Source organism: Kogia breviceps, chromosome 3, assembly GCF_026419965.1.
Source record: "Kogia breviceps isolate mKogBre1 chromosome 3, mKogBre1 haplotype 1, whole genome shotgun sequence".
Classification (NCBI taxonomy): Eukaryota; Metazoa; Chordata; class Mammalia; order Artiodactyla; family Physeteridae; genus Kogia; species Kogia breviceps.
Window position 1 is genome coordinate 91,892,251 of NC_081312.1, and position 23,828 is coordinate 91,916,078.

Here is a 23,828-nt window from a genome sequence, read left to right on the forward strand (position 1 = left end):
TATCCGAATTATATAAACCGCTCATACAACTCAATATCCAGAAAAAAAACAACCAGATTTAAAAATGGGTAGAAGATGTGAATAGACATTTTTCCAAAGAAGACACACAGAAGGCCAACAAGCACATGAAAAGATGCTTAACATTGCTAATAGAAAGAGAAATGCAAATCAAAACCACAATGAGATATGACCTAACACCTGTCAGAATGGCTACCATCAAAAAGACCACAAATAACAAATGCTGGTGAGAATGTGAAGAACAGGAAACCTTTGTACACTGTTGGTAGGAACGTAAATTGGTGTAGCCGCTGTGGAAAACAGTATGAAGATTGCTCAAAAAACTAAAAATAGAACTACCATATGATCCAGCAATTCCACTCTTGGGTATATATCCAAAGCAAATGAAAACACTAATTCAAAAAGATACATGCACCCCAATGTTCATAGTAGCAATCTGTACAATAGCCAAGATACAGAAGCAATTTAAGTGTCTATCAACAGATGAATGGATAAAGAAGATGTGATACACACACACACACACACACACACACACACACACACACACACACACACACACACACAATGGAATACTAACTACTCAGCCGTAAAAAAGAATGAAATTTTGCCATTTGCAACAATATGGATGGACCTGGAGGGGAGTATGCTTAGTAAAATATATCAGACAGAGAAAGACAAATACTCTATGTTATCACTTATATGTGGAATCTAAAAAATAAAACAAACTCAGCAATATAACAAAACAGAAACAGACTCACAGATATAGAGAACAAACAAGTGGTTACCAGTAGGGAGAGGGAAGGGAGAATGGGCAAGATAGGGATAGGGGATTTAGAGGTACAAACTACTATGTATAAAATAAATAAGCTATAGGGATATACTGTACAGCACAGGGAATATAGCCAATATTTTATATTAACAATAAATGAAATATAGTCTATAAAAATTTCATATCACTATGCTGTACACCTGAAACTAATATAATATTGTAAGTCAACTATACCTCAATAAAAACAAATAATAACATAAACTAAAAAACAAAGAGGTGCATGAAATGGAGAGGAAAGAAGAAAGATAGAGCTAAGATAAAAAGATAATTAATGATAGCTAAAAGCAATCCTAGAGATTATTGTAGGTCTAAGAGCCAGGCAAATATCTGTTGGAGAATATGGATGCACACATCATAGGCTGAGTTAGAAAACAGAGCTCTCATTCCTACACACCTGCCTTAGACGAGACACAATGTGTTTCCTTTACTGTACAATATGAACAGTCTTGCAAGATTGCTCCAAGGACCAAATGAGGTTGTATGTACATCTATAAAGCACAGCGTAGATGGAAGGGATCACCTAACTTTGGCTTCTCTGAAATATTAACTCTTTGCAGAATTCACTTGGCTATATTTGACACTCCTCAGGGCTTAAAAATGGCAAGGGGAAAAACCATCCATTAAAAGCAGAGATGTTAGATCACTCATTTCTTAACTTGAGTTCTAAGGAATTCAAGAAATAAAATTGTCCTAAAAACTATTCACTTATCCATTCATCTATTCAACAAATACTTATCAAGCTACTAGGTGACCAAAATAAGAGATAAAATGGTAAACAAGATAGATACAGCCTTTCCCTCATGGAACAGAAAAGTACTAAAAAACTAGCAAAAAACACCCACGTCATTCTTATATAAAGTCACACACCATGCAGCATGACTTCATGTATTGTGCATAGTGGGCCTCCACCAATATTTGCTGTTCAATTTTCAAGATATATTAGACACAGTTTATCCATCCAAAGCCCACAAGTCATATAAAAATGACATGACCAAAACAGTATGTTGCTAGGTGGCTGTTGTTATTGTTCACAGAAACCATTACAAATGTATCTAGTGACTGAGGTGGTGGCCATGACTTGTCCAAAGAGTGAATGATTTATTGATACCAGAATTGCTATTATGACATAAAAAGGCATACCCTGGGGACAAGTCTGCACGCGTCCACTCAAAAGCATGCATTATCTCAAAATACTTGATGCCTGAACAAGCCGTTTTCATGATGTACTTGTTTTATGTATTCTAAGGGCATCTGAGTTCCAGTTTAATTACTTTCCTGGGGGAAAGCTAGGGGTCAGAGTCCCTATGAAAGCACAAGGATAATAGGAAAAGCAATACAAGTAACACAAAACTCAAGATCCCTCTGTCTTGAAAGGCAAAGGATATCTACAAGAACTTTCCCGGCCCCGGGTCAGTACTGGGGGCAGATTCTTGTGGACAACCTGAACATCAGGCTTCTAGTGTCTGTAGAAGAGCCTACAGTGCTCCTATTATTCCTGAGCATATGGTGTCACAGCACCACTGCACTTGTCTTAATGTGCTGTGTGTAGTGTGCTCCCCTACAACGTTGCCCTGATCACTGCTCCCATCTCATCTCCCATCACTCACTCTCCCTGTCTGAACTCTGTCCATAAAGCTTTCTTTCACCTCCTCAAACACACAGATGTTTGCCATCTTAGGACCTTTACACATATTCTTCCTTCTATCTAGAGAGCTTCCCTTCACTCTGCACATGGCTGGAGACTTCTCATTCTTCAGAGAGGCCTCCCTGACCACCAGTCCATAAGTGTCACTATTCTCTGCTCTCATCCCCTCTATATTCCTGCATCTCCTTTGCCACACTGGTACTTAGGTGTTTCTGTGTTTGTTTAATCTCTGCTTCCTCCACCTGAATGTAACTCCAGAGGACAGGGGTAAGTGTGTTTCATGTACTATTATACATCTCCAGCCAGTAGCATAGTGCCTGGGATATAATTGCTACATGATGAATAAACTCACATCTCTTCTTCTTAGAACATTTTCTTTATAGATTACTATCATATCCTTTTAGGGATACATTTGACAAAACTGAACTCTAATGAGTAAGATTTGAAACTTATATGTTTAAAATACCCCAGTGTTTTGGCTTTTCTAGCTTTAGTCCTCTGGGACTAACACTTTTAGTCGTCTGCAACTAAAGAAGAATATGGCACGTGGATTCTACAAGTAAAAGCACCTCGCCACACACTTAAACTGACTATGCCATATTTATAGACTCAAGTTCTCATATCCACCTAGAAAGTTGAATATATACTTTACATAGGTGTTCAGTTTATTTGGTGATGGATAATTTTCTATTACCTCTCACTGACTTTACAACGCCATGTTTCTAAAATAGCTAAGTATCTCTTATATTTCACGGCTGGCCTTTTACAAAGAGACAAGTTTACTCTCTTTCTGTATCTGTGCATATAAGTAAGCAAAATCTTTTAGTAACCCTTATTGTGAAAACTGATGTTTTTCAGGGCTGCAGTCACCATTACATTTCATGGAAATGGTTGTCACTCACCCCTTCACTTTCTCCTCCCTTTGTTAATATTTGCACTATCGAGGTCTTAGCCTTTGCTACAACTGCAACAACTGGGTTCTTAGCCTTTGCTACAACAAAAAGCTTATGGTTGATATGATATCAAAATAAGAATGTTGGGCTTCACCTGTATAGGAGATCCAAAAAACATGCTGTTCCAGTAAGAAAACAAAACTTCTAAGTGGAAAACATAGTTACATTGGGGCCTCTACATTTAGGTTAACTGTAGTAGCAGCTGAAAGTTTCATGACACCTTTTCTGAAACAACATTTTCAACAAAGATTACTCTCAGTTTCATGACAATGAGAAAGTTAATAGCAAATACCTATTAAACATGTATTAAGTATGTGCCAGGACCCATGTTAAGTACTTCGTATATTATCTCATTTAATCTTCCTAACAATCTCACGAGATAGGTACTATTATTATTCCCATGATACAGATTAGGAAACCGTGGCTGAGAGACAAGACTTCACAGCCAAGAAATGGCAAGATTTTCTTCAGATTCTGAGTTCTTAACCAGTTTTCCAGGAATGGTGAGGTAATTTATAAAGCACAATGTCTCCTAATTAGGTATCTTAAAGACATTAAAAATTATTGTCATGTGATATGGACAAGTTGGAATGAGGACTCCTTTGGAATAAAATTTAGTTTTGAAAACAATTTCCCTATCGTTTCCTCTCATTCAGGATAAAAAAAAGAATAACAACTCAGGAGGCATGAGAACAGAGGAGGCCTGTGCACACTTCACGTTGACTCAGTAAAGGGCTGCAATGACTTCTCAGAGTCATCACCTTCTGTTTGGTTTTGTGATAGCTCATTCTGTTTGGCACTGTGGAAAAATGTAGAAAGAAGTAAATACTAAATAAGGTCTGAAAAGAAATAGCTCTATCCAATTCCACATAATGCTTTTTTTTTAAATTAGAGACTACTCTACAGTATTTAAGGGTTGTTTTCCTCAAAGAGGGCAATTCTAACTTCTATTACACACTGCTTTCCAAAGCCAGCTTTATATTATTAAGATGGATGTATGCCTCTGCTTTTTTATGTTTCTCAGAGCAACAGGAAAGTTCTAAAATATTCCTCACTCTGCAAGTGAAGCTTACAAACCATTATACAGAGAATAAATCAAAATTTGTTTCTGGAGGGTCATGGCTTTGCCTTTGTCTTTTAAAGTTCACTAGTTTTCATTTAAAGACTATTTCACCAGAATCCCTAACAGAATATAAGATTTTCCATTGGGATGTTAGGAAAGAAATGATCCCTAAGAGCTAATACATATTTAAAAGAACATTTTCAATGTAGGTAAAATCTGCCCCCAAACCAGCAAGTCTTCTCTTTTCACCTGGTTGAGTGTCCAACAGTGAAGGTCAACAATGTCTCCTAAGAAAAGGCAGGCAGGAGGATAAGGGCTCTCCAGGGAGAGAGATAGAAATGGGCCTATTTTATGAAGTGCACCTTTAGAATGTTCTTTATTTCCGGAGGAAATAAATATTCCAACCTCTTGTTTACTTATAAAGCTCTTCTGAAACAGTTCAGAGGAAAGGGATTGCTGCAGAGGGAATATGGTATGAAAGTTGGAGAACATTTCCTTTCATGTGTCCCACAGAATTCACTTCCCACATACTTCAATTATCAATAGCTATACTAACAATTCCATAGGATACAGATGTATTTGTAGGTACTGTTTTCAGAGTACTTTTAAAAAAATGTTGTATTAAGCAGACATAAAATTGTATTAAAGTATATTTCACATTTAAATACTCTCTCTCATCAACCTTGAGATCCCACAGTTAAATTAAGTAAATGAACACCTACTCTCTTCATAGCACTGGGCTCGGTACTCAATGAGGTAGCAAGAAGTAGCAGATACAGTTTTTGTTCTTTGGTCTATGGGAGGGATCATAGCCTGGCTGGAAGACTATATATAAATCAGCATATTATTAGCTCCCAAACTAGAACTAGATTAGCAAATTTTGTAATGCTAAAATTGTGGGGTCTAATAGGCTGAATTTAACTTTTAAAGAAAATACTGAATATATATAAAATATTCACATATATTCATATTTCTGTATATACATATTTCTATATTTTAAGTTAATGTCATTTGTGTTTCATTTAGTGAAGAAAATATTTTTAACTTGCTTATAAGGCTTCTTAAAAGCCATGAGGGCTTCCCTGGTGGCGCAGTGGTTGAGAGCCTGCCTGCTGATGCAGGGGACACGGGTTCGTGCCCCGGTCCGGGAAGATCCCACATGCCGCGGAGCGGCTGGGCCCGTGAGCCATGGCCGCTGAGCCTGCGCGTCCGGAGCCTGCGCTCCGCAACGGGAGGGGCCACAACAGTGAGAGGCCCACGTACCGCAAAAGAAAAACCAAAAAAAAGCCATGAAATAGGATTCTAAATATTTTTATGCTGATGTAAGTATTTCAACACAAAAATCAATGTCACGGAAAAAAGTTTCGACAAGATGAATACACTCATTCCTCGCCTCTTAGTGAACAACATTGAAACCCATCAGTATATATCCCCAAAGACAAGGACTAGGTCACCCAATTATTTAAAAATGTAATAAAATGCAAGAAAAACAAGAATTAATTAGAGAAGTAAAAATACTAATGTGGCTGATTCAGCTTAAAGTGCATGACAAATACCAAAAGTTTAATACATGCATTAACTATCAAATAGAAATGTGAATGGGGTCCAGGCAGACAGAGGTGGTGATGTCAGTCAAGTTGTAACGACATAGATGGGGTTGGTGATGGAGTTCCCTATGGTCAGGAAAGGATTGGGGAAGGAATACATCTTAATCCTGACTTTGAAAGAAGAGAATTCAACCAATCTATAAAAAGAAGCTCTAGCTCCAAGAATATCTGATACTGCTAGTTCTGGTAAGTAGTACTCCCAAGGACTGAAAAGAACCAGATGGCATGCATGCCAACCATATCAAACCTTTCAGAACCAGGAACTTATCACTATTTAATGGAAGAGTTCACTTTGCCTAAGTCATACTGTATTTTTTTTAATTGAAGTATAGTTGATTTACAATATTATATTAGTTTCAGGTATACAACATAGTGATTCAATACTTTTATAGATTATACTCCATTTAAAGTTATTATAAAATAACAGTTATATTCCCCTGTGCTGTATGATATATATCCTTGTTGCTTAACTGTTTTATACATAGTAGTTTGTATCTCTTAATCCCACACCCCTATCTCGTCCCTCACCCGCTTCCCTCTCCCCAGTGATAACCACTCATTTGTTCTCTATATCTGTGAGTCTGTTTCTGTTTTGTTATATACGTTTATTTACTTTATTTTTTAGATTTCACATATAAGTGATAACGTAGAGTATTTGTCTTTCTCTGTCTGACTTATTTCACTGAGCATGATACTCTCTAGGTCCATCCCTGTTGTTGCAAATGGCAGAATTTCATTCTTTTACGGCTGAGTAATATTCCATTGTATTTATATACCACATCTTATCCATTCATCATCATACTTTAGAATATTTAAGAACCAGACCCCAGGGATTACATTTAATTTATAAATTAATTAATTCTAAAATTAATAGATTTGAAGATGCTGGGTTAAACTATGTAAAAAGAGTTACCTTCTTGCAGGACTCCCAAGAGCTAATATGCTAACACATCCAGTGCCTCTTCAAGAAGAGGACATGGTATAGAGTTTCCAAAATCCTTCTGACCATGGAAACTTCATTTCGTGGAACCCCCATGGGACTAATGTTCTGCAAAAAGTACTTTGGCACATCATCTGGACCACAAAGTCCCATATATTTGTTCAATATACATTTATAAACCAAAAACAGCACAGATTCTCTAGAGTCCATAACTGCTAAGGAATGTAAACACTAAGCATAGGACTCTCAATTGAGCATATAAAACTGGTAGGGTCTCCAGACTCCTACCCATAGGATTAAGCTAAAACAGTTTCAGAAATAGACCAGTCCACCCACTAAATTATATATACAAAGGAGAATTTTTTAAAATCCCAATACCATGCCTCATATAGAAATTGTGCAGAAGCACAGTTCAGTAGAATAGAAGGGTACCACAGAGAGACTTGAAATAGGCCTTTCCTTCTTTGGAGTTAAGCAAGTTGACATAATGCCCCCCTCCTCTTCTCTCCTAGGAGGTCTCCAAACACTGAGAGTCTGGCATAGCAGGGACTTCCTAAGGGTGACTGTTTCCTCCTTTTTCCCCTGGTCAATTCCAGCCTCTGCATCTTTGTACTGTCTCTTCCCTTCATCTGTAGCACTTTCCCTCATCTACTCTGCCTAACTAAATATATCTTTACCCTGCTTTTTTAACTCTTTCATAGATGTATTTCTATCTTTCCAAAAAATAATTTTAAGTCCCTGATGACAGGAACTATATACTCCCCTCTGATTCCATCTTAGTGCCTAGCTTAGGGCTGAGCCTTTATGAAATATTTGCTACAGTTGTTATATCTAATTGACATGACTACAAGAGATTTCATTTACCACTTATATTTGAACAAAACTCCACTTAGACAAATATCCCAAGAAATTAGACTGTAATCTGAGGTCCCTAGCTCTGTGGTTTTTTTTAAATTGGTTTACTTTTACATATCAACATAGGCTATGATTCTCTAAGATGCTGCTTTCTTAAAAGTTAAATAAACAGCAGCAGGAAGAAAGAAAATTAGAGACCTGATAGAGACCTTAGGTGAGTGATGATGTGACTAGAAGCAAAGCTTTAGAACTGTGCTATCTAATATAGTAGCCACTAGCCACATGTGGCTATTAGCTGGCCTAAATTGAGATGTGGCATAAAATATGCATTAGAGTTCAAAGACTTAGTATGGAAAAAAGAATGCAAAATATCTCAGTAATTTTTAATGTTGGGTACCTATTAAAATAAAACTTTTGGATATATTGGGTTAAATAAGATATATTATTAAAATTAATTTTACCTGTTTCCCTTTACTTTTTCATGTGGCTACTAGAAATGTTAAAATTACGTATGTGGCTCACATTATATTTCTATTAGTTAGTGCTGCTCTAGTTCTGAGTATCCAAAAATGGAAAAGTGGTCCAAATATTAAATGTGGCTACTGATAAACACTAGTTTCATCTTTTTTTAAAGTTCGTAAGAGCTAAAAAAAAAGAAAAGAAAAAAAAACCAATATAGTTAAAAAACTGTCCCTGAAGATTAAACCATGATACCAAATTTAACATCAAATTTAATAGCTTATTAAATTATTCACTTTGATAACATTAGAGGATGTTAAAATGGATATTTGAACTGGAGCACAAGACAACAGATGCCACATTCTAAGTCAAATGTGACACTATGATGCAGAATTTGCAAAGGATGTGATGACAATCTGGTCACAGGGCTCTTAAACACTCATGCATATCAGGAATATCAAAACATCCGAGGTAATAAGAGATGGGACGGGAGTTACTTGGGAGAGGGCTGAACTGTCACTAGCTCTCTCTAGGAAACTGGTGGAAGACCACATTATGATGACAAGTCATGAAAGGGGCTTCAAGGAGAATGCTCAGACTGCACGATGTGTGTTTATGTATCCACAAGAGGTTGGAGGACGCTGTGGACTGCAGACTGTCTAACACTTGGAAACTGGCTGGCCAGACGCTCAGACATGGTTCATGGGAGAGGCTGTTACCATGTCAAAGTTGGTTTGCACTCTGGCAATTTATTGTGGCCAAAACAAATGTATGAGTGTTTCCTGTTAACTAGTTGTGGGCCACTGTAGGAGAAAGCTGATGTGGAGTGAGCTTAGATCTTTTCTCAGAGGGCTCCTAGAGCAGCAGAGGCCTCAGATGGCTGGAGGTACCAGTGGTCACCCCGGGTTGCGGAAGGAAATGTAAGCAACCAATAAGAACAGAGATGCCATATGTGGAATCTGAAATACGATACAAACCAACGTATTTATGAAACAAAAACAGACTCACAGATATAGAGAACAGACTTGTGGGAGGGAGGGGAGGAGAGGGAAGGAATGGGAGTTTGGGATTAGGAGAGGCAAAATATTATATATAGGATGGATAAACAACAAGGTCCTACTGTATAGCACAGGGAACTATATTCAATATCCTGTGACAAACCATAATGGAAAAGAATATGAAAAAGTGTATATATATATATAAATAACTGAGTCACTTTGCTGTACAGAAGAAATTAACACAACATTGTAAGTCAACTACAGATGCCTTTGTTCATGTGAGAGACCCACAGGGGAGAAAGTCTGAAAAGGACCAGAAAATTTCACACCCCAGCAGGGGAAAAAGTAGCCCACTGAATGGACTGAGAGAGACAAAAATTAAACTACTTTATGATTGCATTCCACCAGTCCTGCTGGTCATACCAGGCATGTGCATGGTATGGTAGCATACGTTCCCTACTTGCACACAGCTCCTCAACCACAGAAACTGAATGCCTATGTCAACAGATGTATTTCCTGGAACTATTTTAGGAAAATCAAGTTTACTCAATGAGCCACCAACTGAGAAATATTGCAATACCACTTTAGATACATAGTAACACTTAAGGCATTCTGCCTCTGCTATCTACACATTAGTATTTACTTTCCATTTAGACTAAATACCAAAAGCTAGGCTCACAGAGGGCTTCAACATGTTTTTAGAAACAACAGTTTATTACTTGTTACCTTTTTAGAGAAAAGAAAATAAGCATAGTTCTCAGAGCTCTGCCTTCCAAAGACACTGTGAGAATGGGACGTTAGCCTATGACATTTACTCTGGGAACTTTAATAATAGCTGCCTAAAGTATAAACTTATGTTAAATTAGTGTCATAAATGCAGCACTGTAAAATTTACTTCCAAACATTTCATTAACACCTTCCAGAAAAACTGCAAGGAAAAAAGCACAAGAAAATCAGCACTTGATTCCATGAAGGTTTCTAGACAGCCCTTTGAGAGTAGGCCATGATTCTACTTTCTTTGAATGAGGCAAATGTATCTGAAATGTACCACCTGGTTATTTATATATTTGGATCATTATATGTTAGTCTTTTCCATTCATTAGACACAATGCAGACACTGCTTTTTTGGCTTTACAAAATAAATGCTTATCAACTGCTTTCAGGATAGCTTTTTGAACTCTCTTCTATGAAATCATTTAAAAAGATCCCTGTGCAAAAACCATCATTTGTGAATCATCAGAGAAGCTAAGTTATGAAGATAAGAGTTGCTCATATATCAACTGCACATAAGAGAATGAAGGAGAATTACAACCAACCTACCTGTCCTCTGTTCTATTCTATTACTGGAGAAAAACAAAAACAAGAAACTAAATGCCTTTTCCAGCTCCATTAATACTGGAATCCCTTAAGAGGGCAAGTATGATGACCAGACTTAGTTCACTTTCATTGTCATGCTTCTCTGATGGACTATGAATTATTGCCGTTCTTTGATTTTTATTCTACTCCATATCTGCACCCCATTGTTCCTTTTTCTTAAAGCTATCAGTTCAGTAATGCTTTCCCCTATATTTTTTTCTACTAATGGCCAGCAGAACAGCCAACAGACTTTCTTGATTTGGGAAAAATCCAAGTATTGTCTTCACAGTTTAGACTTGGGTAGGAATTTAACATTGAACAAATGATTCAGGATTTCGAAGAATTCGTGTCCATGCTGACATTCAGACGGTACATAATGAAGACCTCCAGATGGAGTAATGATAGAAAACTTCTTGTTATTAGCACTTATGCTTCCAAGAGGCTTTATACTCTGGCTCACATAAAGTTTGACATTAAAACATTCATCTAATTCCATGTGTTTTAAGAACCATGCAAGACAATTCTTTTCACTGCTTTTTAACCTAAGTCAATTTTCGACCCCAAACGACTAATGTGTTTGATTATTGACTGTCGTCACTAGAACTGACACTATTTTAGGCTGTTTCTAAAAACTCAAATGACTCCCATAAAGGGAAAAAAATGGTCACATGCTCATTTGAATGAATTGCTGACTCTGTAAAGGTAATTACAAAAAAGAGTTTCCAAATATGGCTCGAAGAGTTGTAATATTGTAGGAAAACTATATAACCTCCCATGGTAACTGCACTAAACGACAATATTCATTTTCTATGGCTACATTTTAGAATGTTGGTTCAGTCATTTGGAGTCGATTTATATGTACTGCAAACAGACAGGAATCATCCTCTCTCCAAGAATGGATTATTATATTTAAAATATCAGAATCAATCAAACAGAGAAATATCCCCAAACCCTGCATTACATACACCCAAGCAATACTCAAGACTCCTTTCTCTTGGCTTGTAAAATGATTTAAAAGCAACTTAGCTCAACTCTTCCTCCAGAGAGGAAAATTACCTACCTTGCCAAATTTCTTGAAAGACTTTTTTCCCCAAATCTATAACTTTCACTCTAAAACTCTTAGTTCTAGATTTCTTCTTACAATTTCTCAGAAAATTTTCTATAGTTATTAATGACCTCTTTCTGAGTGAAACCCAAGTATGGCACAGTGGTCATGTACACAGGTTTATGAGCCAGACTGGCTGGGTTCAGTTGTTGATTGTACCACTTATAAGCTATCTGACCTTGGGCAAGCTCTTTGACCTCTCTTTGCCTCTGTTTGCTCCTCTATAAAATGGGACTCATTATAGGACTTTTCTCATAGGTTGTTGCAAATCACCAAAGTCAAGTGTTCCACATACTGCCTGGCCCCCTCTAAGTACCCAGTCCATGTCACCTGTTATCACATCAAAGGGCCTTTTGCTATTCTTATTCCTTCTTGATCCTTGAAGAGTCTAACAACTGCCAAGCTATTTCTTTTTTTTTTCTTTTCTTTTTTTTGCGGTACGAGGGCCTCTCCCTGTTGTGGCCTCTCCCGTTGCGGAGCTCAGGCTCCGGACGTGCAGGCTCAGCGGCCATAGCTCACGATCCAGCCGCTCCGCGGCATGTGGGATCTTCCCGGACCGGGGCACTAACCCACGTTCCCTGCATTGGCAGGCAGACTCAACCACTGTGCCACCAGGGAAGCCCCCAAGCTATTTCTTGAAGTCCTTCTTGCTTTTAGTTTCTTTGGCTCAGTGCTCCCTTAGTTTTCTTGCCTCCCTCCATGTTTTCTCAGTGTCTACCTTTTGTTCTTTTCTTCCTCAGGCCTGTGCATCAGTAACCCCACCCCGTCTCCAAGTTCAGGTCTATCTCCATCATTCTTCTCTCTTTTTTCATTACCTTGAGAAGTCTCATCCACTCACATGATTCACTGTGTTTAATATAAGAGCATTTAACAAGCTTTAAATAGTCTGCATTCTGAGGCAAGATGGCAAGAGAAAGTGTCCTTCCAATAGTCTTGTTGGCAGTAACTATGGCAATACACAACTAGCTTATGTTGTCATTGCCAAAACAGGCACTGATCTCATTTCAATATTCTAATAACAAATGCGAACATACCATACCACTGAGCTTAGGCAATGATAAGTTTTACTGGTTGCTCAAGACCCAAGCAGAGAGAAGGCAAAAGTGAGGGGGAGGGGGCAATCAGAAAAACCATAAATGTAAATTTACAGAAAAAAATATATAAGAGGAAGAACAATGAAAGAAACTTGGCATGTGAAACAAAACACAAAGAGATGCAATCTTTGATACAGAATGTAGCAGGAGGTGGCAAACTCAAGTGCCCACAGGGGCTAAAAAGTAAGCTAAATGAATAAAGGGAGCAGGATGTAAGACAATACGGAGTAGTAGGGATTGTGGCAAGCTAGAGACTATAACTACTCTCATTCAGTTTTTAAAAAGTAAACATTACAGGCCAAACAAGTCACAGGCCTCTTCTTTTCTTCCTCTGAACATAGCAGGCAATAGTATCATTGTCACCTGCCCAATGAGGCTGACTAGCCAAAAATTTTTTTTTAAACATATTTTAGGGCTTCCCTGGTGGCGCAGTGGTTGAGAGTCCGCCTGCCGATGCAGGGGACACGGGTTCGTGCCCCGGTCTGGGAAGATCCCACATGCCGCGGAGTGGCTGGGCCTGTGAGCCATGGCCGCTGAGCCTGCGCGTCCGGAGCCTGTGCTCCGCAACGGGAGACGCCACAACAGTGAGAGGCCCATGTACCGCAAAAAAAAAAAAAAAAAAAAAAAAACATATTTACTGGCTAAAAGTTACAAGTGAGACAAATTTGCTTCACAGTCTGACTGCATTTGTTGAATGAATGTTATGATTCATAATTCAAGCATGGATCCACTGCTTGTCTCCATCACAAACCAAAACACCATGTTCATGGGTTATTAAGATTCACTTACTAGCTTAAAGTGATCCAAATCTTGCCAGTATCACCCCCCAAAGGACAGTCTACACTTGTACTGGCTCTCTGATGTAGCTGCAGACATATAGTTGCAAGACCTCTCAGGGACAAAGATGATTGTCCTGAGAGGTACTTGTAACACATTTGAAATGTTCCCTTCCATGTGTATTACATCATGATAGGAAGTTGTTTGCTTGTTTGTTTATTGCCACCTGGCTTAGGTCAAAACATTCCTTCTTTTCTGCATCTTTGCCAACTGAAAAATGACAGTCACATGGCCCTGAAAGATGGGGCCAAATTCAATTAGGACTCAACACTGCAAGCTCTGTTTAAAATGAAACCAATGAGAAATATCCAGAATTGTCCACAAGTAGGCAAGCAGCAATTACTTCCAGGAGATACGTTTTCATCATCTGATAATCATATCTCAAGATTTACTGGTGCTTCAAAATAAATTCAGTTCAACATTTACTGGCCATACGCTGTGCATCACGCATTAAGCTTGGCTTTGGAATTTAAAAGATGATGAAACCACAGTTGCTGCTGAAGAGCTTACACTCTAATGGCGGAGATGGACATGGAGACCTGCTATTTCAATACAATGTGGTAGGTGCTATCAAAAGATATGTGGAGAGAGTGCTCAGAGAGAATGCAGAAGAGGCCCTGGGCTCAGCCTCCTAGAAGAAGGAAAGAAAATTAGTAAAGACTTCCTGGAAGTTCATTTTTAAAAATAAAAAGCCAGGGCTTCCCTGGTGGCACAGTGATTAAGAATCTACCTGCCAATGCAGGAGACATGGGTTCAATTCCTGGTCCAGGAAGATCCCACATGCCATGGAGCAACTAAGCCCGTGCACTGCAACTACTGAGCCTGCGTGCCACAACTACTGAGCCCGTGAGCCACAACTACTGAAGCCCACGTGCCTAGAGCCCACACTCCACAACAAGAGAAGCCACCTCAATGAGAAGCCTGAGCACCGCAACGAAGAGTAGCCCCCACGCGCTGCAACTAGAGAAAGCCCACACGCAGCAATGAAGACCCAACGCAGCCATGAAGATCCAACGCAGCCAAAAATAAATAAATTTATTTTTAAAAAATCAATAAATAAAAAGTCACATTCCATTTAAAACATAATGCAACTGGCCTACATAGTTGAACAACTTAGTAAGTATACTAACCCACCATCAGAAGTGACACTGAATACTTCCCTATGCTTCAGGTTGGATTTGTCCTGACTCAGTCCTATATTTTTATTAATCACTCTTGAAATCACAAGCATTCATCTAAGTAATAGGATATCTTGCCTCTAATTCTTTAAAGAGGTAAGCAGATGACTTCCACAAGAGCAGAAAACAGTGAAGACTAAAAATGGAAATACAATCCTGGAATCAAAGAGCCTCCCCTCTCCCATGTGGTGAGAGAAATCACACTCATGTTTCCCTTCACCCACTGAAGGTTTGGGACTGTATTCCCAGGTAGAAGAGGCAAAGGGCAATGATTAAAGAGAGCCTGCTTCCTCCCGACTCTCCACAACCACAAATGCCTGAAAATCTGCCATTTAGGGATTAATTTTATTTAGATAATCATTATTGTGAAGATTCTATGGGGCCAACATATATTTACACCTAAGTGCAAATTTTAGGATACCCTTATCACAGAGGAAAGCAGTTAAACATACTCCAAAATTTGGAGAAATCCCTAAGTAGTATGCCAGCTTTGATTAGCAGTTTAGTAACTTAACCCATTCACATCATTTCTTAATCTTGGTCAAAGATCAAGTCTTTGAAGAAATAAGTGTGGAATGGTTAAATATCATGCCCTCTTTAGTTTAGACTGTTTCATCAATATCTGTAACTATGGGTATCAGTATTCTTTGCAGCAAATTATTAACCAGATTCTTAGAGGTAAAATGCTCTGTAACTTCATTCTATTAGTGATTTTTCTAAAACAAATTAAGCCCACTATTATCACTTCCAGAATTAGTTTCACACTGTTCAAGTTACATGTTAATAACTTTAATCTCAACAATTTAAACCCTCTATCATCATCACTGAGTAAATAATAAGGCCACAGAATGATACTACCTAATCAAAATAGTTGTCTTTATTACTCTTGAGACCGTTTGATATACATTAGCTCCAAGTCAATAAAAATATATCAAGTTGGAAAGAGAAGCAGTTCTAAAGAGGGACTCCAAAACGATGCCAAGTAAAATGTAAAGGCCAAGAGTCCATGATGCCTCACATATCCATACCAAGCAGTGGCCTTGTGAACAGAGATACAATATAATCTATCTAGTAATAATAGAGTTAGTTGCTAAAATAGGTATTGTTGCTTTATCAGCAAAGAACTGAATTTAGACGAACCCATAAAAATACAAACAGAAGACAATTTCTCACATACCACTCTGTGCTCTTTGCTTTTAAATAACATGTATTCAACACTTGTTACTGAATCTTTACTTTCCATCTTAGAATAAAATAATCTCTATACAACTTTGGATAAAGGTGATGACTGCAGTTTAAAAAGTTCATGAATATTTTTCAATGGGTATTTTTCATGAGTATTTTTGCAGTTTTGTATGAAAGGCACCTCCTAAATCTTCACGATAAAGTCTTCACTATAAAACTAGGGACAATGAAAACATGGCTATGAATGTAAAGACAAGATGATCAACAAAGCAAAGGTCAGGGCAGTGGGTATTTAAGAATACTTCACATTTACATACATCTCAATATCCTATTTGTATGCATAGGCAAATTAGGTAGAAATCTCTTTTAATTAAGTGCAGCAGTATACATTAGACTTGAAAACTAAAAACCCACATTCAAATTAAAGCTGCTTATTATGTGTGCGACCTTAGGCAGCTCCCTTGACCTCCCCAAGCCTTGATCTTCTCAGATGGAAGTGATGATGATTATATACATGTCAGTGGGCCGCGACGAGTACTGAATAAACTACAGGTGTGAAAGCACAGTTTCTCAGCAGTCAGTATTTCTAGTGAACTTTGAATGCCGAGCTTGTATGCCACTACAGCCAATATAGTTCCTAATAGATCTTTAGGTGCAATTTTTGCTTCATTCTGAATTTTTCCCCTTGCCATACAGATGTTTTATTTGGAGCCACCTCCCTAATTTACTAGGATAATAATGAGCTCAATACTTACTCTATGGAAAATTTTCCTCTATTATCTTGATGCCAACTGGTACTTATGCATAGGCTCACTATTGAGTCCTGCAGTCCACTGGCAAGAATTACTGAATAACATGCATAGACTTAGGGCCATTGTCTTGTCATCCTAGGAACCTTCCCAGTGACAATTCAGAAACCCCCTCAAAGCTCAGGAAAATTCACAAAGCAGCCGCAAGAACCCAATGCATGTTGAAATCAACCATAGCTTTAGCCACTAGAACATCTTTACACCGATACATTAAAAAAAATTACCTCTTTCACACTGGGGTCCAGTAAAGCCGTAAGTGCATGCACATCGATTTGGGGCCACGCACCTTCCTCCGTTGAGACAGCCACTTTCACAGACAGCTGTAAAATAAGGAGACAGGAGCTGAGAGGCTGAATGGGCTTCCTCTGATAGTAGATGCTAATAAAGTAACACTTACTGTCCCCTGAAAGGACAACAATAAAAACACTAAATAATCACCCTGGTATTTGTTTTAAACAGTTACTGAACAGTTCCAGTTCCCCAGATGTTCCTCAGTCAACTCAGGTAAAACTACGTGGAATAAGTGAGTATGTACCTGTGTTAATGCTGACAGTTTCATCCTGGGAAGCATGTGAGCAATACTTTCAGTTCTGCACCTAAAATGGTGGTTTATAAGAGATATCCCTGACGAGAACTGCATTTTAGCGACCTGACTCTTTTCTTATGATTTATCTTTAATTTCCAGAGGGTTCTCATGAGGGAAAACATTGGCCTCTCTACTGTCATCCTTACAGAAATGCAGCATGTTAAATCACTCTATTAATTGCCAACGACAAAACATGAATACTGACATTCAGTAATTTATGCACCATAATAAAGACCCAATTGAATGTTGTAAGAGAATCTCTGGAAAATATTGCTAAGATAAGTCCAGAGATCCTTGAGGGACGGACATTTTACTTCTCAAGAAAGGCATTAAAATAAGATCTGAAAGCTCATGCCCCGAACAACTCTTCTCCGTACAACTTCCTGCAACTCACTTATGCATGGCCTCTTTCTAGGTGTCTTAATCCACAGGTGGTAGGCTGCCCCTGCCAAATTTCCCAGTCCCTCCCACTCTTCAAAGCCCAGCTCAAACCTCACTCCTGCATGAGGCTTCCCTAACACCTCCATTTAAATTAGTTCCTCCTTCATATATTTCCCACACATTTTTCCTGTACCCCTGTGGCAGTCATGGAGTTGAGCCATTCAGATCTCCCTCTGAGAAAACCTACAGTGAGGAGCTTAGTTGGTCGACAGCCTGAAGCTGCTATACCTTCAGATCCGCTACTATGTTCATGCCAAGGGCACACTCTCCTGGCTGCTACCACCCAATGACTAAGCATGGTGGAGACTGTACATTTCTGCCCATTATGAAACGATTCTGATGGGCAATCTTTATTCTGGGCTCCCTATCAGCCTGACAAAGGCTTTCGTGAAGTTGCACTATAGTCTGAGGCTCCTTCTATGCAATCGTGATAGTCCTTCCTTCCCTCTCTCCTTGCCCAGGGGTGTGACCTGCATCATGGTCTGAAGGCCCTCTGTCCTGACTCCTGCTTTCTTCCCCTTTGATTCTTCATAGGCTTTTCCCCCAATAAATCTCTTGTGCATCTAAGTCTGTCTCAGCATCCACTGGGATCAGTACACTTGAACTAAGACAACCCCTTACAGCCAAAAATTATAGCAGTAGTCCATTGATCATCACAAAATTAGAGAGAAGCTTACATATTTTCATTGTTCTAATTTGCTTCTTAATTTACAGTTAGGAGAGAATGAAGAGGTTTAAGCAGAAAAATTGTGAGATTGCCTAAGCCAACCCTCCCATTTTACAGATTAGGAAACTGAAGTCTAGGAAAGGTGTTCTAATTCTACGGGTGTTACCTGAGTGCCTGTCGTGCACTGGGCTTTGGGCTCCACACCCTCTGAGAGCATCAAAGGAAACAGAAGATGCACAGCAGCTCCATCTGATTCCCCTTCTGAAAATGCGTTTGACTCCATCCCCACCCCACCATCTCTCTAGCCATAGCCTTAGTACTATTCTTCCTGCTTCTGTTTATTCCTACTCTACACTGGCCACAGAGAAAGATTTACTGGTGCTAAGCACTGCAAACCACTGTAAGTGAAGTGTATAGGCCAGGATTTCATAGCATTAAATGCATGGGCTGTGAAGTTAGACTGCTTGGGTTCAAATCCCAACTCTGCTGATTACTCCCTGTACAGTCTTAGACAAGTGACTGCCCCAGGTTTTTCATTTCCTAGAAGGTAAAAAAGGCCTCCACCTCAAAGGGCTGTTGATATGAGTTAATACGTGTAAAGAGTTTGAACATGTGCCTAGCATACAGTAAACAGAGTAAATAACTCAACAGATGAATGCTGTTGGTCATTGTCTTGTCACTCCCCTTCCCTGGTTCTACTTTGAGTGAAAAAACGGTACGCATAAAGGCACTCCAATGGCCCATGACTTCCATTCTGACCTTAGCTTTCTTCCCATCACTTCCCTCAGCACTTAAGTCCTAGCAACGCCAAAGCCTGACCTCCCATGCTATGTCATGTTCTGCTGCTTTGGCTTATGCTGTGCCGGCTGCCTAAAAGGCCCATCTCCCATCATCTGACAAGCGAACTCCTACCCACCCCTTAAGACTCAGCTCAAGGGTCTCTCACATTGGGGAGGCTGTCCTACCTCTCCTCCCTCCATGCTACTGCTGTGGGCTGCCAAAGACTCAATCGTCATTCTTCCTATATTGCAGTGTGTAGACAGTCAGGAGGGTATTATATAAACTTTGATTTACTTATAATAACATTATTCATCATAGCAAATACATATACAATGGCAACAATTGGAAACAACATGAATAAATGCTCATCATTAACAATTCACTAAATAAACAGTAAAACCTATATATAATGGAGTATTATGCAACTATTAAAATATATTTTTAAATATTCAAAAAAATGAAATATACTTCTAATAAAATATTAAGTAAAAAAGTTACATGAAAAATTATGCATACAATGGATCTCACGTACCAAATATGCATTAAAAGCCTAAAAGGTAATATCTGGAATGGTGGGATTGTAGAAAATTTTATTTTTTATATTTTTAAACTTTTCTAAATTTTCTGCAGGGTATATATATTCTTCTTAGTGTAATAAAAAGTGAGCTTTTTCAGAGGAATTTTCATCTCTGCAAAGCACAGGGGCTGATACAGAGTAGACACACAATAAATAGTGTTCATGAATGAACAAACACACTGGCCAGCAGTGTGATAAATATTAAAAGAGCAGAATCTAGATTAGGAAACTAGAGAGGTACAGACATCAATAGTCAAGAAAAAAGAACGTGTTTGGGGAGAAAGACGAAGTTGAGTTTTGAAATACTTTATTGGAGATGCTTATTGAAAATCCAAGAGATGGTGGAGATTTTGAGCAATCAAACGGAAGGCATACATCTGGCGTGAACAAGAATTCTGCACCTTGGGTGTAAATCAGAGATGAGGTAAGCAGGGTAGTGGAGGTAAATGAAAGAAAAATGAATCAAACAACCCATTTCCAAGGTTCCAGTCAGAAATTTGGTGCTCTGTGTGTTGGGTAAGTGATCTGTTCACCTGTGAGAGTCACTGGACATCTCTAAAAATGCCATGTCCCAGGAAATCAAAGAAAATCCACCAGCACTTATCTCTGTATTCTCTTTGTCTCTATAGATTAACATCTAGAATACTTATAACTATGGTTTACTTACGTTGTCCACAGTGAGTCCCTATGTATCCTTTCTGGCACAGACAGTGATCATCACTGCAGCTACCTCCATTCATGCAGCGAATGTTACAGTGTTGGACTTGAAAAGGAAAAAAAAAAGACTGATTTATTTTTGCAATTTAAGCACATAGATAGCAACAGTTCACACGAGTCGATCTGCAGTGATTTGAAGAGAAAATAAAATGGTTTATCAAGATTCATATATTTATGCAGAAATAACCTAATTGACAATGCTAAACATGTCGTTTTGTGCGCATAAAATCATTTACAATGCAATGTAATTGTTTCTTCGATACTTACTTTACTAATGCTCAATGACTTCTCTAATTTAGCAGAACTTACCACTCAATGTCATTTCTGTAATTTACACCAAGAAGAAAATAGCGCCTGAGGGACCAGACGAGACAAGATTATGACGGCAATAATTTTCTTGTTAAAAGATGCAGAGTCCCAGGTAGGTGGGCAGGAAAACATTCAGGGTGACAAATTCCAAGAAATGTTGTTAAAAGAAATTTTGGAGGCAGCAAAAAGAAGGGAAAAAATACCTACAACGGCATTTAATAACAAGACTTCTTGATAACAGAGACAGCTGGACTCGGCTCAGAAAGAGCTGCTGGTTTAAACTGTAATCTTAAACCAACTAAGACCCACAGTGTTTAAAACCCACTGTTTATCACACTGTCACCTACAGAAGTGTGAGAGCTTCAGCACCCAGAGCAGGAAGACCAAGGGGCAGGCGGGCTGACAGACTGAGACGATGAGGCGCTAGAAGGAGCTGGAGTGAAAGACGCCTGGGAGAGAGAATGACAGCGCGGTGTGGGCTCGGGCTCCTCCAGGGCTCTGGCTGCCTCTGCTTCAGTAATTTAGGCACTCTCAAAATCCCAGGCTGTTCCTTAGTCCTCTAGAAACAGTCAACTACCTTACTTGGAGAAGACTAAGGGCTTGATCGAATTAATCATTGTTGACACATCCCTATACAAGGATGCCAGGATTGGGCATGGAAATTTGGCTCACTCTGCCCTGTCCTCCAAGCTGTGGGAGTAAATCCCTAGAGAAAAAGGCTCAACAATTTCACATCAGGGGACGAAAAGCCCTTCTTCTGTGTAAGAGCAGAAATCAGCTGCTTATGCTTGCTCTTATGCAAAGCCTTCTTGGAGCACAGGGTCCAAATCTTCTCCCAAGAGCAGAGAGGAGACTCCTCTCAGCAGCCACTTTCTTCAGTACCCCTTGTTAGGATGCTCAGTTCAGAATCCCAAAGAGGCTGCTGACTTCGGGAGAAAGGGCCATTTTCGTCAAGTGCTACACAAATCTCAGCATGACAACAGGGAAAAGGAAGGTGCCAGAACCCAATACTTACTATGCCCTCAGAGAGTACTGAAGAGCTAAGTCAAGTTGAAAGTGAGGCACCTTTTCGAGAACATGTCACATACTTCCTGAAACACCATCAAAGACTCCCTACGTCCATGGGCTTCCCTGGTGGCGCAGTGGTTGAGAGTCCGCCTGCCGATGCAGGGGACACGGGTTTGTGCCCCGATCCGGAGACTGTGCTCAGGGCTGCTTTGCCTACTCCTAATACATTCTATGACTCAGTCCCCAATGTACTTTATCAGTCACTCACTCACTCAACAAATATTTCTGAGTGCCATACCAAATGCCTGGCACTTTGTGCTAGTCTCTTCACGGAATCTCCTCTTTAACCTGTCACTATGTCCCTTTGCCCCAACCCCTAACATATAACACACGCACAGTTCTCACCAAATACTGAAACCCTACCTATCTCCTAGACCCACCGCAAATGTCTGTTCTTTCCTTTGATCTTTTCTGATTTCTGTTCTCTCCTCCCTCCCCCACTAGATACTAGCCCTCTTTGTTCTGACTCCAGAGTACTTAATAATTCTCTCTGGAAATGTATGTTATATAATCAAACTTTTTTTTAAAGTTATTTCTCCTATCCCAGCACATTTGTCTAAAGGCATCATGAGAATGGGGAGTGTGGAAAGAATCATGATCATGAATTATATCCATTTTGTTATAAAACAGAAACTAACACACCATTGTAAAGCAATTATACTCCAATAAAGATGTTAAAAAAAAAAAAAGAAATTCCCACTACAGAAAAAAAAAATTATGTCACCATAAGTGCTCAGAGCATCCCTTGCCTGTATACAGGTGCTGTATAAAACTTTGGTAAATTAATTTCTGTTTACTTAATTCATGCTCCATGATAATGACACCAAAAGCTATGCTCAAACACTGAGACTGTGTAGTTGCCTAAGCACTTATACAGCACTCAATAGGTTGCTATTAAAAATATTTTTATCTTTGTCTCCCCATATATAAAAGCAGAAATAACTCCTTTATTGGAGCATTGGTATACAAATCATCCAACCCAGAAAACTGGTTAAAAGTTATTTTAGGCTCCTACGATTTCTATTAAAACGTCTCAGCCAAAATGCTTTTTTAACTAAAAAACTATTTACAAGTATACAAAAGAAATGATTTGATGAAAAATTTGGATAATATTCTAAGTAGGTCAGGAAAAGGTGTATAGTTGCTTTAAAATCTGAAGTTAGACTTAGCTTCATCCTATCTTAGCAAAACAGTGAGGGTTGGGAAAAGCACAGGAAATGATGTCATCTGTCAAGCAGCATAGGAACTCAACCCACAAACTGATTTCAATTAAAGTGGTTCATGCCAAGAGCTAATTTCCATTCCCACATGAGCAACAAAGCCATTTAGCTACTTTGAGATAAAAAAGCTAACAGTAGTTTAAATAGTGACTTTACATTATTTGTTCAAATTGAAAAAGAGAATGAATTCTTCTTTCTGGGAAGAAAGTAAGAATGGTAAGCTTACATTTAAATGTAATATCATAAAAACCTCCCTGATATGCTTTTATACTTTTTCCTACTCTGTCTTTCAGGTGAACTTTTTCCAGCATAAAATATTCTTTCTCCTTTAAAAAAATAAAAGCACCTGGTCAGATATGTGAAACAATAAGACATGGTTAGTCCAGTGGTCGAAATAAACCAATAAACCATGTCTCCTTGGGCCAGAGGGGCAAGCTCATCAACAGATATAACAGCATCCTAATCTCCTGATTTGCCACAAACATGTTTACCAAATTTGCATTCTTTGTGAGTCTTAGATCTTCAGGGGAAA

At 38.8% G+C, this 23,828-nt stretch overlaps 1 protein-coding gene across 2 annotated transcripts in view; it reads right to left on the reverse strand.

Moving 5' to 3' along the window:
• FBN1 (fibrillin 1) overlaps nt 1-23,828 on the reverse strand; it is a 256,582-nt gene that overhangs the window by 188,768 nt on the left and 43,986 nt on the right. For both annotated transcript variants that reach the window (XM_059058585.2, XM_067029215.1), the window contains exons 5-6: nt 20,650-20,745; nt 17,156-17,251 (exon numbers count right to left, since the gene is read on the reverse strand). In XM_059058585.2, the coding sequence (XP_058914568.2) occupies nt 17,156-17,251; nt 20,650-20,745 (192 nt within the window). The remainder of the gene's footprint in view (nt 1-17,155; nt 17,252-20,649; nt 20,746-23,828) is intronic.